Source organism: Equus caballus, chromosome 13 (genome assembly GCF_041296265.1).
Source record: "Equus caballus isolate H_3958 breed thoroughbred chromosome 13, TB-T2T, whole genome shotgun sequence".
In the NCBI taxonomy this organism is placed as follows: Eukaryota; Metazoa; Chordata; class Mammalia; order Perissodactyla; family Equidae; genus Equus; species Equus caballus.
In genome coordinates, this window is record NC_091696.1 from 51,700,777 (window position 1) to 51,714,865 (window position 14,089).

A 14,089-nucleotide genomic window follows, 5' to 3' on the forward strand; every position below is an offset into this window, starting at 1 on the left:
CTGACGCCCCGCCGCGAGGCAGCGGGAGCCTGCGCCGGTCCGGGACAGGTCCCGGCGCGGAGGGGCCGGGGCTCGCGCGCGGCCCTATTGGGCGCGAGCTGAGCGGGCAGGGGGATGCGAGGCCCCGCCGAGCGCCCGGCCGGGAGCATCTGGAGCTGGGAAGGCTGCCCGCCGGAGTCGCCGCCGCCCCGCCGGGTCACGCGTAGGCCTGGGAACGCGCGTTCGCGTGGGCACGACGTCGGTTCCGAGCGGTCGGAGAAGGGGCACCGGGGGTCCTTGGGGCAGGACCAGAGCGGAGAAGCCCTGAGGCCGAGACAGCCGGACGGAGACAAGAGACAGGGACACAGCAGGCCAAGAAAAAGGCCAATCACAGGCAGAGCCGCAGCGAGGACAGGGACACGGACGCCGAACCGGCAGACAGGGCAGGCAGAGGTGACAGGCGGGACTGACGGGGTTCCAGAGGTCGCCGTCCTTGCTGGGAGAGGAGTCACAGCGCCCTCTGCGGGTCCTGGCGGGGGGCGGGGGAGCCAGTGTCACCGAGCCCTATGGGGGTCCACAGCTGTCTGTAGTGGCCACAGTGCCTCTTGGGGAGTCAGAGCGCTCTCTGGCGAGTCAGAGTCCCTGGGGGTGGGGGAGTCACAGCGGCCCTTAGGGTGTTCTCAGATTTCTGATGGGTCCTGGCGTCACAAGACGGTTCATAACTGTTGGGGGAGGGGGTCACCATGCCTTTTAGGAAGGTGAGAACACTGAGATCACAACATCACGGGGCGGGGGGGTCACAGCGACCCACGGGGTGTTCACAGAGCCCCGAAGTGTTCGGCCCCACAAGTGAGTTCACAGCCTTTCCGGGGTATCACGGTGTCCCTTGGACGGGGCAGACAGTGCGAGGGTGGGGGAACCGAGTCTTCGGGCATCACAACTGCTCAAGGGAGCCTCGAAGCAGCCCTGTGGGGATATCACATCCTTCTCTGTCGGGGCGGGGTGTCGCTGCGTCCGTCACACCCCATCTGGGCACAGGCGCCAGGCACCAAGGGAGGCGCCCGGCAGGGTCTGGGCGGGGGCCCAGATGGCGACACGCGCGACGCGAGCAAAGACTCCTCGGCAGGCGAATGCACTGGATGAACGTGCGCCTTGATGTGGGAGCAGCGCCCCGCCCGGACCCCGCCCGGCCTACGAGCTCATGCCGCCCCACAGCGCCCCCGCCGCTCGCGCCGCTGCAGCCTCCGAAGACGCCGCGTCCACGCGTCCCGCCATGGCAGCACGAGGCTCCCGCGGGCGGCGCTGAGCCCGGGCCCCCGGCCCCCAGGGTCCCCTGCCGCTGCCCCCGGCCCGCCCCCCAGCAGCAGGTAGCGGTGTCCCGGCAGTAGGCGCGGGCAGCCGCAGGCCGCGTCCCTCGCCGGCACCCACAGAGCGCTGCTCCCGCGCCGCGCGCGCTCCTCGCCACTCCGGAACACGGCGAGCACGGCCACCGGGAAGCGCGTCCACGAGCCGCGCGCCTCGCCGCGCGCGCCCACCGCCACCTGCACAGCTGTGGGAAGAGCGAGAAGGGGCGTGGTCAGGAGGGGCGTGGCCGGGAGGAGACGGGTCGCGCCGAGGAGCAGAGGGCCCCGCAGTGGTGGGTGGAGTGCAGAGAAGGGACACAGAGAGGACATCCACCCAAGAGGGGGGGCACAGAGAGGCTACCAGGGGCTGACGGGGAGGGCCCAGCGACAGCGGCGGTCCTGAGGGATGGGGGATGGCCTTGGGGACCAGCAAGGGTCAGGGTATCCAAAAGACAAGTGGGAAGGGCAAAGTGAGAAGGTGGGAGCAGGAGGCCTGAGGGCGGCCTACCGTAGTCCTTCCTGCAGAACTTCTTCAGGCTGATGCGGTAGCTGCCTCGGGCGGGTTTGCAGTGCAAGTCGCAGTCTGTGGGGGCAGGGTGGGAGGCTGACACAGACCCCACCTCCTTCCCCTGCCCGCCCCTCCTTGCCTCCGCGGACATGCCAGTCTGGGACTGTTCTGTGTCCACTCACTCTGGGGCTCCACAGGGTTGCTCTCCTCAGTGGGTCCAGGGACAGGGGTCTCTGCAGAGAAGGTGGGAGAATGGGCTGCATTTGAGGGGAACAGAGGGGTCTGCAGGGCTTAGGGGACAGTAGGCAGCAGCAGGGAGCTAGGGTGGCCTCGGCTGAGGCGGCTTAAGCAGGGCAGGGTCACTCACTAACGCAGGGTGCCACCGGAGAGCGGCTCTGCTGGAAGCCAGGGGCGCAGCGGTTGCAGGTGAGGCCGGTGACACCATCCTTGCAGGGACATTGGCCTGTTGTCTGGTTGCAGGTTTTGCCAGCGGCACCAACAGGGTGACAGTCACAGGCTGAGGACAGAGGTGAGATGGTCAGAAGCCCATCTGGGGATGTGGGAAACTGGAAGGGTGTGCAGGTGGCTGGTGGCAGGCTCACCCCTGCAAGCACGGCGGTCACTCAGGGCACGGCCCGGGTCTCGATAGAAGCCCTCTCGGCAGTAATGGCAGTGGCGGCCGGCGGTATTGTGCCGGCAGTTGAGGCAGACACCGCCACTGCGGCGGCCAGACAGTCGGTACAGCTCCATGTTGAAGCGGCAGCGGCGGGCATGGCCATTGCAGGAGCAAGCTGCAGGGAGGGATGGGTCAGGGGCAGGCTGGCCAGGTCCAAGATCCCCAGGCCACCCTCCAGGCCTCACCAAGGCAGGCGTGGGCTTCCCGAGCCGTGGCTCTCTGCCATGGCCTGTCACAGTAGAAGGGCTTGCAGCGGCCGCAGTCAGGGCCCTCGGTTCCATGTCGGCAGTCGCAGATCAGGTGACCCTGGGTGTCCAGCAGGCACCTGGAGGCATGCCCATTGCACTTGCAGCGCCCGCCCACCTGGAGCTCAGTGGCTGAGTAAGAGTAAGGGACCATGGTCTCAGAGTCCCTGGTGTCCCCCAGCATGGCAGGCCTTGTGAGCACTACTCGAATGTCTGTGGCGGTCACCCAGTCTTGGAGCACTGGGCTGCTGTCCAGATCCAGGCCTGGCGGGCTGCCATCCTGCACACTGAAGGCCAGAAGGCCACCACCATCAGGCTGGGCCTGGGGCTCAGGGAAGCAAAGAGCTTCAGGCCCGGGGCCAGCTGGGCCATCGGCAGGGGCAGGCAGGCGGCCATAGTCCAGGCCACAGTGGGAGGAAAAGAAGCCCAGCGGGGCCCAGCTGCGCCCATGATCCTGTGACTTGAGCAGGGCCACCGAGGCAGGGGGTGCTGAGCAGAAGCGCAAGCTCACGAACACCAGCTCAAAAGCCTTGCCCAGGGGCACTGTGAGGGTCACGTTGAGGGGCGCCTTCCTCAGCGAGTCGGAACGCCAGCACACAGGGTTTGCGGTGCTCCCTGCGGAGGTCAGGAGGGCGGCAGGGTGTGCCCGCCGCGGATCCGAGGCGTCGCAGACCCGCGTGGCCGGCCGCCCGCATGTGCTGGACGCCAGTACCTCGCGCCCCAAGGCCGCGTTCACCAGGCCGGGCACGCAGCTCCGGGGCGCGCCTCCCTGGTCATGGCAGGGGTCGGCGGGCGCTGGCGGCCCCGGGCTCAGCGCGGCCGAGAGCGTGCCTGCGGTCAGCAGGAGCCCCCAGGGCAAGCTGGGCATGGCCGGAGTCGCCGTGGGTCAGCCAGCCGGCCGGGGCCCCACGCCGCCGCCCTCGGGGAAAGAGAGCCCGGGTCCGAGGCTCTGCCCGCCAGCCCGTAACACCGAGCAACCAGAGCCCCCGGGCGGCCCCAGCCGGGGCCCAGAGGTGGGAGCAGCCGCGGGCACGCCCCGGGCCGAGCGCAGCAACGGAGATGTTGCCGCGTCCTGTCGCTGGGCCTGGAGCGATGACAGGCGTCGCCCCAGCTCCCGGCGCCTCCGCCCGCGGAGGCCCCACCCGCCACCCGCCGCTCCCACTCACCCACCGAGGGCCGGGTCGAGCAGGTCTCCCGGCCTCCCGGGAAGGGCCGAGGGCGGGCGGGGCCTGGGGCGCCGGGGCCGCCGCCTCCTCCCAGCTGCAGCGAGGGCGGGCGAACTGTGCCAGGAGGGGGTGGGGGGCGCAGCAGGCGCAAGCCTGGGCCCAGCCGGGGGCGGGGCTGCTCGGGCCGGGAAGAAGGGAGGGGAGGGGAGGGGGCCTCGTCGGCAGAGCCAGAATCAGAAGCAGATTCAGACACTGGCTGGGCCAGCGGGGGAGGGGGCTGGGAGGCCCGGGAGCCGGGGGAGGGGCCGTGGAGCCAGGAATGCGCTGGCAGGAGGGGTCTGGAGGGGGCGGCTCAGCCACGCAGCCCGTGGGGGACCACCCAGCAGGGTCCCCGGCCGGCAGCCAGGCCTTGACTGCTTCTGGGGCTGTTCCACGTGCTGGGCAGGGGTCTGGCCACCTCCTCCCTCAGGCCTATTAGGCAAGCTGCACCCTGGATCTGAGCGCTGGAACCCAGGCGCTCCCCTGAGTTCCTACAGGGCACACTCAGGGCAGGGGGAGCCAAGCAGGGCTGGTGGTTGTGGGGTACCCCAAACGCAGTGGTCTGTTCTAGTAGAAAGAACCCAGGATTGGGACCAGGTCTGATTTTTGAATCCAAGCTGCTCCAATTTCCAGCTGTGTGGTTCAGATTCCTTAACCTGCCGGAGCCTCAGTTTCTTTATTGGCCAGATGCCTGTTATTCAACTTTGATAAGTTGTTGGGGGGATTTGATGAGCTGCATAGGTATTGGATGTAGCCAGGGGCTCAACAGACTTGAGTCCCTCCTGCCCTGTGTTCAAGAAGGACTCCCCGTAGCCCCCCACTGGGGACTGGCCTGAGCTCACCTAAGGGTCGAGGCCAAACTCTTGTCCCAAAGCATCCCTGGGTCTCTGAGTGCAGTTGCATCACTGTGATGGTCCTGCTCTTCCAGAACTGGCAGGGAGGAAGTGGAAGCTGTGCATGTATGTGGGGGAGGTGAGTGGGTGGGTATAGCCCACTAGCTGTTAGGATCTCTTGGGTTCAGGGGCTTGGTCAGCTGTTGAAGACCTCTGGGGAATGATAGGGAATGGGGTTTGATCCATGGGGACGGCCTGGTTTCAGATGGCTCAGTGTCAGAACCCCTGAGCCTGGCTCACATACCAGCAGATTTGGGTAGGGAAATAGACAGAAGCCCAGCTGGGGAGCCTGGGCACCACCTGGGGATGAGGAAGCTACAGCTGAGAGTGGTTCCAGCCAAGAGGGGCCAGGAATCACTCTGGACAGAGACTACTTCCCCACCACCTTTAGGTCCTTGATGGGGCAGGCCAAGCCTCCTAGGAAGGGTTTTCCCCACACAGAGAGTGCAGGGAACTCGGGCATACAACCCATGTAAGAGCAGCTCTGAGGTCTGAAGTTTCAAAACGGAGGCTGACCCCAGGCCCGGCCCTGCAGCCAGTGAGGGACACCACGTGGTGTGTCTGTGTAGGCGGAGCTGCCACCCTCGGCTGAGGCACTGCAAGGACCAACAAGAGGTTAGAGAGGGGCAGAATCCTTGTGCCATTTAGGAGAGAAGGTGCCTCCCAGGGGAAAACAGAAGGAGAAGAGGAGGGAGCAGGAGGGCTGCTTGACCTCAGAGGAGCAGCAGGAAGGAAGACAGGGTGATGACACCCTCTGAGCCTCCTTTCCCAGGCCTGATGGGCACAAATGCAGGGGTGAGCGATGGAGGGACTGATGGGATGATGGGAGACTTTGAAAGGACTGAGCCAGGAGGACCAGAAGGGCTGCTGGCCTCTCCCTTCACCTTTGGCAGCAGCAGGAAGGCTGTGGGTACCCCTGCTCCACAGATCAGGTGCCATGGGGCCCCATATCTCAACTTTCCAATAAAGAGAACGTGTCTCTTATAACAAACAGCCGTGCATGAGTGAGGCCATTGGCAAGGTGCATGTTCTGCTCTGGGATGGGTCAAGTTCAGAAACAGCACCTTCCCAACCACCCTCTTCAAGGTTCTTCTGGTCGTCGGCCTCAAACTCGGCCTGGGATGAGAGGAGCCCTGGTGGGAGGATGGGGGCTGTGACAGATCCTTCTGGGACTATTAGAAGCAAGAAGGTGACCCACTGGCCACAGTGGGGATAAATGCCCAGGCCCAACACAGGGGTTCCACAGGGCCTGAGACAAGCGTCCAGGGAAACCCTGGCTGTCTGAACTTCAGGACTCCTGCCAGGAGGGAGGGAAGCGGGAGCAGTCTCTGCCCCCCTTGTCAGCTTTGCGGGCTTTGTCTGCAGCCTTGCCTCCTCGGGAGTTGGGGCTAGGGTCTGCAGAACATCTGGTGGCTTCTGGTGTGGGTGGAAGGAGGCCTCCGGGGCTCAGCCTGCTGCAAGTGTTCAGTGAGGTCAGCAGGCAGGGAGCCCAGGCCCTGGCACTCATTGCACCACCAGTTAGCTCCCCAGGGAGAAGGCTGCAGGTCTCTTCCCTGGAATGGCCTTCTGCACACATTCTCTTCTGGGCCCCAAGGCAGCTCTGGCAGATGGTGTGCTGGGTGTTAGGAAGGGCCTTCCTCCCAGCCCCCAGTCCAGGCTCATTGCTCCTTGTGGACTCATCACCTGGCCCCAGCCAGACTAGGGCCTCTCACACTTCCCATCTCTCTGCTGGGCCTGCCCCTCCTGGCATCTTAGAAGAGGCTCCGCGTCGCCGCCGCCGGCCCTACCTGCAACTCCTGATCCCCCACCCCCACTTAGAGTGACAGCCGCTAGCTTTAGGGCATGCAGGGAACCTATCTGGGGGAGAAAGGACAGAGGGGGCCTGACAGTTCCAGGCTTCAGAGAGCTGGGGTCTTACCCTTAAAAGGCTGACTGATCAAATACTCCCGGCCTAGCTAGCCCAGGACCTACTGTCCCCGACAGATGCTTGCAAGCCACCACTTGTTCACGGATCGCACATTTATTGAGCGCCTATTATGCCTCGTGGGGATTCCAACCCAGCGGGAAAGATGGACGAGTTGGGGAGAGGGACAAAGCAGGCTGAGCCTCGCCCAGGAGGGTGGCCACGCCGAGTTCGCAGCCCCTCGCCGCCCTGCACAGCCGGCAGGGCCTCGGTGCCGCGCAGACTGCCGCCCGCCCCGCGCTCAGCCAGGCCCGCTCTGCAGTCGCGACCAGCTCTGCGCGCCAAGCGAAACGCTGAAAAGCAACGTAGGGCGGAGAGAGGTGAGAGGAGAGCCAAGTCGGGGGAGGGGAGGGAAATGACTCGTAGCCCTCTCCACCCGGGTTTCCTGAGGGTTAGGAAAGGAACGGTTTGGGGAAGGAATCTGGGGAGGGGGCTTCCGCGACCCGGGCGCCGCACTGCGCTCGCCGGCCTGGGTGAGGTCCGTAGGGAGGAGGCGTCAGGCTCGCCGTGACCTCGCTGGGGAGGGGGCCTCGCGTGCCGGCTCAGGGCGTCCCCGGCTCGCGCCGCCCCGCGCGCGCGGCCCTCCGCCGCCGCCGCCGAGCGCGCCAGCACAGAAAGGCTGCGGCCAGGAGCCCGAGGCCCGCGCCGAGCACGGCCAGCGCCGAGCCCTGGGCCAGGTCCAGGCGGGGTCCGCGCAGCGAGAAGGTGATGGCCGTGGCGGCAGCGCCGGCCAGCAGGGCGACGACGCCGAACGGCAGGACGCAGCGCGGCCACGAGCCCCCCGCACCGCCGGTGGCCAAGAGCAGGGCGCGCAGGGCCCCAGGAGGCTCGGGGGGCGCAGGGGACTCGGCAGGCGCCGCGGGCGGGGGCTCAGGCGCGCTCATGTCGCGCTCGGGGTGGGTGTGGGGCACCCGCGCAGCTCCAACTCCAGTCCTCGCCCGCCACGCCAGAGCCGATTGGCGGGGATGCGGTGACGCCACCGGGAACGCCAGGGAGAGGAGTTTGCCGTCACCACCTCCTGGTTTGGCGCGGAATCGGGGGAGGTGGGCGCTAATCCTGAGGGGTTCTCCCTTTCCTGCTGTGGGCGGGTGTTTTGGGGCCTACCCAGAACTCCCCCGTCACGCTATCCGTGGCACCTCCCTGCCCAAGGCCCAGGGGTCCACAGCGGTCCGCAGGACATCACCAGTGCCCAGGACTGGCCCCGAATAGGTGGGTCACTGAGTCAATAACCTTTGGGTGCCCACCTGGGCCTCCCTAGGGATCAAGGTGGACAGCACCCCTGCTCTTGTGGGGCAAAGATCCAGTAGCGAAGGTGTACAATAAACCAAGTGAACCGGTGGATGAAATAATTCTGGAGACCACCTGCTATGAAAATGGAACCTGGGCTTCAGCAGGATGTTGGTGGGATTCACCCTGGGGATTAAGGGTTCCTTGAGACCTGAGCACCTGGAGGCAGCAGTGAGTGGCCAGGAGGGGGGTGGTTTTCGCCCAGGCTCCCCCTTTCCTATGGTTCCTGCCCTGGGCAGTGGATGGAGCTGTTTCACTCCCTGGAGGTCCCTCAGTGCAAGCAGGACCCTGGTTTTTCATGTCCTATTTTGGTCTCTCATCTGGTCCCTAGCAGCCCTCAAGACCCAGGACTCCATGTCCAAGGGTTCTAGCCAGCTGGACTGTGGAGCCCTTTATAAGTATAGTCTCCTGCCAGGGGCCTGGAGCCACCCTCAACATCGGCCAGTTCACCCTCATACCTGCAACACTTCACTTGGCCCTCAGCCTGGGCTTCTCCAGAAGCTACCTGCCTCCTGTGCCTGAGTCCCCTGCGGCAGAGGCTGGTGTTATTTCCTGTCCACACAAAGGCCAGTGCCCCAGGTCTGAGGATTGTGCTTGGTCCACATGGATGTTCAGGAAAGGTTCACTTAAAGAATGCCATAGCCAGGGCTGGCCCGGTGGCCGAGTGGCTAGGTTCGCACGCTCTGCTTTGGCAGCCCAGGGTTTTGCCAGTTCGGATTCTGGGTGCGGACATGGTACCACTCATCAGGCCATGCTGAGGTGGCATCCCACATAGCACAACCAGAAGGACCTACAACTAGAATATACAACTATGTACTGGGGGGCTTTGAGCAGAAGAAAAAGAGGAAAAAAAAGACTGGCAACAGATGTTACCTCAGGTGCCAATTTTTAAAAGAAAACAAAAACAATGAATGCCATAGCCTCCCAGCCTTCACCAGGGAGCAGCACAGCCCCCTACCCCACCCCCAGCCTCCTGGGGCCCTGCATGCACTGCTCTTGGCCACTGGGGACACACGGGGCTTGTGGCCACACTACACCCTGCCATTTGGCATAACTGTCCTGATGGCCAGCGCCACCACCATGGCCACCACCTTCTCACTGCGTGGACCCTGCCTGGACCTGGCCCAGCACGCGCCGCTGGTCGTGTTCAGCATGGGGCTTGAGCTCAGCATCTTCACACGTCTCATTCATTTTCACTCCAGCCCCAGGGGTAACAACCACTACACCCAGTATGACAGTAGGGACAACACTGGGAATTGAGGCTCAGAGCCCTCAAGAATCTTTCTCAAAGTCCCACAGCAGCAAACGGGTCACAGTGTAAACCCAAATCTGTGACTGTTGTAAACCCAGAGGCCAGGACCTTGACCTCTACATTTTCTTGCCTTCCATGAAGCAACTGATTCTCCTTCAGCAGCGGAGGGAGGAGTCTCGGAGGAGGTGACAGTGGAGCAGGTAAGGGGTGATGGGTCTGTTCCCTGGCAGCAGCTCAGATGAGGGGCCCACAGTGGCCAGAGCAATGACCCAGGAGAAGTTGGTGGGCATGGGTGACAGGAGAGATGTGGTATAGCTTAAATATGTATTACTTTCTAAAATAGTTTTAATGTCACACGAGCGGCTTTTAAATCTAAAGCGAGAAAAAAAAAGGTTGCTAAGAAATACCCGCCTTGGGCCTCTGGTCTCCTGGAGCCTGTGGAAGGCCAGGCTGAGCCAAGCCTTGCCCAGCAGGTTTAACAGCTGTCACAAGGGCCTTAGGTTCCTCAGGAAGAGCCAGGGAGCCATCCCCATCCCAACTCGGAAACATGGCTTCCCAGGGTACAGGCATCTCTGGTCCCACAGCACCACTGAAAATTTCCTCAATCCACATGTACTTAAACCTGACCAGGGAGGGTGGGGCTCTCCCCAACGGCTTGCTCTCACCCCAGGGACCTGAGGCCTGGGAGTAGGGCTGGGGGGGGCTGGCCATGGGAGGGCTCAGTCAGCAGGTTCATCTCGCAAGATGGTGAGGAAGTGCTCACCTCCCTCGCAGAGCAGGCTGTGCACAGCCCGGCACAGCGCCAGCCAGGGTGGCCCCAGAGGCTCCTGTGTGCTCACCAGGGGGAGGAGTTCAGCCATCAGGACCTGGGGGCATGGTGCAGGGTGAAGGTTTCAGGGGGCCCAGTCCTGGGTGGCTGGCCCAGGGACCCCACAGGGAGGGTGGGGCAATTCCAGGGCAGCTTCAAGGCTCCATACTCCAGCCCCTGTCTCCTCCCAAAGCTCCATGCTCTCTCCTGCTGCTCCTTGCTGGTGTTGTCTCCAGCACATGCACAAGCCCAGGGGCTCCCACCCTCCCGGTAGGTCCTAGGGGAAAGTGCGCAGACCGACTCTTGAGGCTGCGCCCTCATGAGGCTCCATACCCGGAGTCCTCCCCACAGCACCCAGTCACCCAATCCCCACTGCTACTCTTGAAGTACCTTTTCCAGGTGAATCTGCTCGTCCAGCATGGCTACCCGCAGCCTGAGGGACGCCAGGGTCTGCAGCTCCTGGGTGCTGGAGTAAAGAAGCAACTGGGGGCTCCAGATGGAGTCTGCTCCTCCTCCACAGGAAGATGGGGCACTGGGGAGTCTCCCCTCAGGCCATGGCGCCAGCTGGTGTTCCATCACAGCTGTGAGGACAGGGGGATGTGGCTTCATGAGGTGGGGGTCAGGCACCTCCTCCTCACTTGCCTTCAAGAGGGTGTAAACTCTGTCTTTGTCTCCTAGATAAAACCCTATTGTCCAAAAACAACCATCTCTTACAATACCAAGAGAGTCATCTGCCAGTACCTGTCTGATTCTCACATGCCACTTTTTCAACAACTGGATAAATAAGCAATCTACTCAGTGACAGGGTTCTGTATGTCAGCAGAGGGAATGGAGTCGGAGAGCTGTCTCAGCTGGTCCCACAAGGGCAGCTGGTGAGAACTCAGGATGAAGTGGGGTGACGTGGGGAAGGGTCTGACTGCCTCTGCTCTGGAGCTGCTGTTAAAGTCCCAACACTGCCGCATGGCTAGAGGACCTTGACCCCCGACTGGACTTCAGCACAGGTGTGGGTGTGCACAGGGTTGGGGTCTCACCCGCACGCAGTTCCTGTAGCCTGTGGAGACACTGCCCTGCAATGGCCTGCAGCCCCTCCAGGGTGAGCAGGCAGTGGTACTCCTGCATCCAGTCCACTGGGTCTGTGCAAGAGTCAGAGAGTACAGGCCGGGTGCATGCCGGTCCTGGTGCCCTCCCTGAGCCCAGCCCTTCCCATCCCGACTCGAGACCAGCATCAGGGCCCACTCACCTGCTGTGAGCTCTTCCCCCATTCGCTGCCTCAGCAGTGAGCAGGCCTTCCGCAGGCGCCCCACCTCTGCCTCCACCTCGGCAGCACAGAGCCTGGAGCTGGGCCAGCCTGACTGGACACAGGTCAGGAAAACTCCCCTGTAGCCAGGCCCTCCCCGGCCCCACCAAGGACAGGGTCCAGGAGTTGCTCCTCAGACTCACCAGGTTTAGAGCCAGAACCTCCCCCTACACTCCCTCCCCCAGGCTCCCTCAAGCCCAGCACGGATTTGGCCACCTGCATTTTCCGGAGGAACTGTGTCTTGGCGGTGGTAGTGGCATCCATGGAGTCACCGGTCTCTGTAGAGCTGAGTTGGGCCCACAGGCTGGGATGCACAGACGGGTACCCCGGGAACCAGAGAGGGACACGGTTATTCCGCCAGCTGGGCTGGGCCTCTGGAGGTAGGCAAGGGCCAGCCAGGGTAGGGGTCCCAGCCTGGGGTGTGTGGCTCTATTGAATGCCAGGAGGGGGCCTGCAGGCCTCCTGGGGAAGCGAGAGGACACTGACCATGAAAAGGGGACAGAGCTGATCCACTCTGGGGAATATCAGGAGAAAATTCAAGGAAGCAAAGGAGAGGGGTGGGTAGTGACTGGTAACTGGGACAACTGGTAAGAGCTCTGTGTGCTGGCTTGAAAGGCACCACCTCATTTAACCCTCAAAACACCTCTGCGAAGCTGGTACCATAATTTTCACCTCCACAGGGAAGAAAATTTGGGACTTGGAGACACCAAGTGAGACACCAAGTGGCTTGCTCAAGGTCTTGCAGCTCATGAGTAGCTAAGCCAGGGGACTCAAAGCCCACTGAGTCTAAGGTGCCTATGACAGTGCTAGCTGGACAGACTTTTAATGTGGAGAGTATCCTCACCCGGTAAAGAAAGCAGAGGGACCTGATGGACACCTTACCAACATGGCCCCAGCTGCTCTCCACATTCCCCTGGTCTCCCCTCGCCCCCACCCAGCTGCAAGATTCAGCCTCACCGGGAATTCTGGGAAGCCGCCTTCCTGAAGGCCATGGGCAGCCGCAGCAGAATCCTGCAAGGGAAGCTGGTACTCAGAGCAGCCTCACCTCACTTAGGGGCTGCAGGACCCGCTGCCTGCTCAGAACCCAATCAGGGAGGAGGCTTACCCCCCCCACCCCAAACCCCGGACGGGGCTTCCAGAGTGACCATGGGAGTCAGCCCAGGCTAGGTCCCCCATGGCTGAGTGAGGAGAGGGCACCAAGACCAGAGCCCAGGCCCTCAGGGCCCAGCTGGAGCCTCCAGGCTGGCTGGATACAAGGATAGGGCACTGGACAGTCAGGGAGGAAAGTGGGACAGGCACTAGCACATCAGACCCAGCACCTTCACAGTCAGCTCTTCCACTCTGCCAGCTTCTGGACATGGGCCTCATGAGGTGGCACCAGGGGATCCCCTGGCCCACATCCAGCTCAACACCCTGCCCTCCCTGTCACCCCAAATCCCAGACTCCTGCTGCTGGCTAGGGTCTTAGCAGGTAGAGAGAGCAGTTCCTGCAGTAAGGGTCTGGGAAACCTACCCCTTCTGCTTGAGTGTGAAAGCTTCTGGGGCCTGAGGAGCAGCTGATGGGGCCATTTCTTGGTCCCTGAGGCCTGGTTCAGGCTTGGCAGCTTGAGCCCCTCTCGCCTTACAGGTCTGATCCCCCACTGACAGAAGCCTGAGCTCAGGGAGGCCCTTGGCAGGCACAGTGGTCTGGCGAACGCCCCTGGGGGGTTTTGTCTCTGATGCTCGGCGGCCAGCCTGGCCTGAGGCCCGGGGTGGGACAGAGGCTGTGGTGGCAGGAGAGACAATGGACCGAGACTTCCGGCTGGGGGCCTCGTCTCTTCCTCCAGCCTTAGAGAGGCCTTTTCGCACTCGTACAGCCTTCTCCAGTGCCTGGGTCAGAAGCTCCAGCTCCTTGAGTTCTTGGGGGCTGGGTGTGCGTGCTGCAAAAGCCAAGAGTCATGGAGTGGGCCTCACCACTATCCCCAAGAGGAGTCCCTCTCCACTGCACGCCAGAAGACAGGCCAGGGCAGCAACTGGTGGTGGCCGGGGCTTACCTGGAGGCCGGGCCTCTTCATTAGTATCTGGTCCTGGAGTTGGCTCCAGAGCCGGGGTCTCGGCTGGTTCCCTGCGAAGACACAGGGCAGCCGCGGCTCGGCCAGGAGGACCCAACAGACCCCACGGGCCCCCTGGGTTCGGAGCCGACCCCAGCCTCGGGGCCTGCAGGGAAAGGCGGGTCACGGACGACCTGCAACTCGGAAGTGGGCGCGGCCTCCCGGCCCGGGGCTCTGAGTGAGGTCTGAGGGACGAGGGAGGGTGGCCGGGGTCCGCGTACCAGACCCGCAGCAGCCGCCGGGAGACGCGCAGACTCCGCTCCAGCTGTCGCTGTCGCTCGGCGCAGGCGTCCAGGGCGTCCCGCAGCTCGGCCAACAGCCTGGGAGGGACGCAGCGGCGGTCAACACCCCGCCGGCCTCGGGGCGCGCCCCCTCCCGCCCCCGCTCCCTCTGCCGCGCGAGCCTTACCGGCGCGAGCAGCCGGCGGGCAGCATGAAAGCGGCAAGCAGCTGCTCACAATTTGCCGCCCCCCCCCCCCCGGAAGGTCCCGCCCCTTCCTGGCTAGAAAACCGTCCCCTTCCGGCCTGGCTGCCCAATCCCGAGC

General features: G+C 63.7%; 2 protein-coding genes across 6 annotated transcripts; both read right to left on the reverse strand.

The window, feature by feature from the left end:
* Window positions 1-1,060: 1,060 nt before the first annotated feature.
* On the reverse strand, window positions 1,061-3,747 carry NTN3 (netrin 3). The gene is made up of 6 exons (XM_023616537.2): window positions 2,692-3,747; window positions 2,433-2,621; window positions 2,198-2,347; window positions 2,013-2,063; window positions 1,831-1,905; window positions 1,061-1,528 (listed from the first exon to the last, which is right to left on the reverse strand). Exons 1-6 carry the CDS (start codon window positions 3,617-3,619, stop codon window positions 1,179-1,181), a joined length of 1,743 nt encoding a protein of 580 aa, XP_023472305.1. The 5' UTR covers window positions 3,620-3,747; the 3' UTR covers window positions 1,061-1,178.
* A 3,103-nt stretch (window positions 3,748-6,850) lies between these two features.
* Window positions 6,851-14,083, reverse strand: TEDC2 (tubulin epsilon and delta complex 2). Of its 5 annotated transcripts, none has more exons than XM_005599055.4 (11): window positions 13,954-14,083; window positions 13,767-13,865; window positions 13,489-13,559; window positions 12,969-13,374; window positions 12,414-12,467; window positions 11,673-11,760; window positions 11,400-11,511; window positions 11,191-11,292; window positions 10,550-10,740; window positions 10,115-10,217; window positions 6,851-7,105 (listed from the first exon to the last, which is right to left on the reverse strand). In XM_005599055.4, exons 1-11 carry the CDS (start codon window positions 13,977-13,979, stop codon window positions 6,870-6,872), a joined length of 1,488 nt encoding a protein of 495 aa, XP_005599112.2. In that variant the 5' UTR covers window positions 13,980-14,083; the 3' UTR covers window positions 6,851-6,869. The 5 variants fall into 5 exon arrangements, with proteins under 5 accessions (XP_005599112.2, XP_005599113.2, XP_005599114.2 ...); XM_005599057.4 differs by lacking the exon at window positions 6,851-7,105 and adding an exon at window positions 9,679-9,723; XM_005599056.4 differs by lacking the exon at window positions 12,414-12,467 and having other exon boundaries at window positions 13,954-14,056.
* Window positions 14,084-14,089: the final 6 nt, after the last annotated feature.

What these genes read in the sequence shown, in the direction of transcription:
- NTN3 (XM_023616537.2), bottom strand. Translation starts at nt 3,619, where the DNA reads ATGCCCAGCTTGCCCTGGGGGCTCCTGCTGACCGCAGGCACGCTCTCG. An exon ending in TCCGGTGGCACCCTGCGTTA is followed by an intron (nt 2,064 to 2,197) that starts GTGAGTGACCCT and finishes CCTTCTCTGCAG; the next exon opens with AGACCCCTGTCCCTGGACCC. An exon ending in GTTCTGCAGGAAGGACTACG is followed by an intron (nt 1,529 to 1,830) that starts GTAGGCCGCCCT and finishes CTCTTCCCACAG; the next exon opens with CTGTGCAGGTGGCGGTGGGC.
- TEDC2 (XM_005599055.4), bottom strand. Translation starts at nt 13,979, where the DNA reads ATGCTGCCCGCCGGCTGCTCGCGCCG. An exon ending in CCCGCCGGCTGCTCGCGCCG is followed by an intron (nt 13,866 to 13,953) that starts GTAAGGCTCGCG and finishes CGTCCCTCCCAG; the next exon opens with GCTGTTGGCCGAGCTGCGGG. An exon ending in CGGCGGCTGCTGCGGGTCTG is followed by an intron (nt 13,560 to 13,766) that starts GTACGCGGACCC and finishes GTGTCTTCGCAG; the next exon opens with GGAACCAGCCGAGACCCCGG.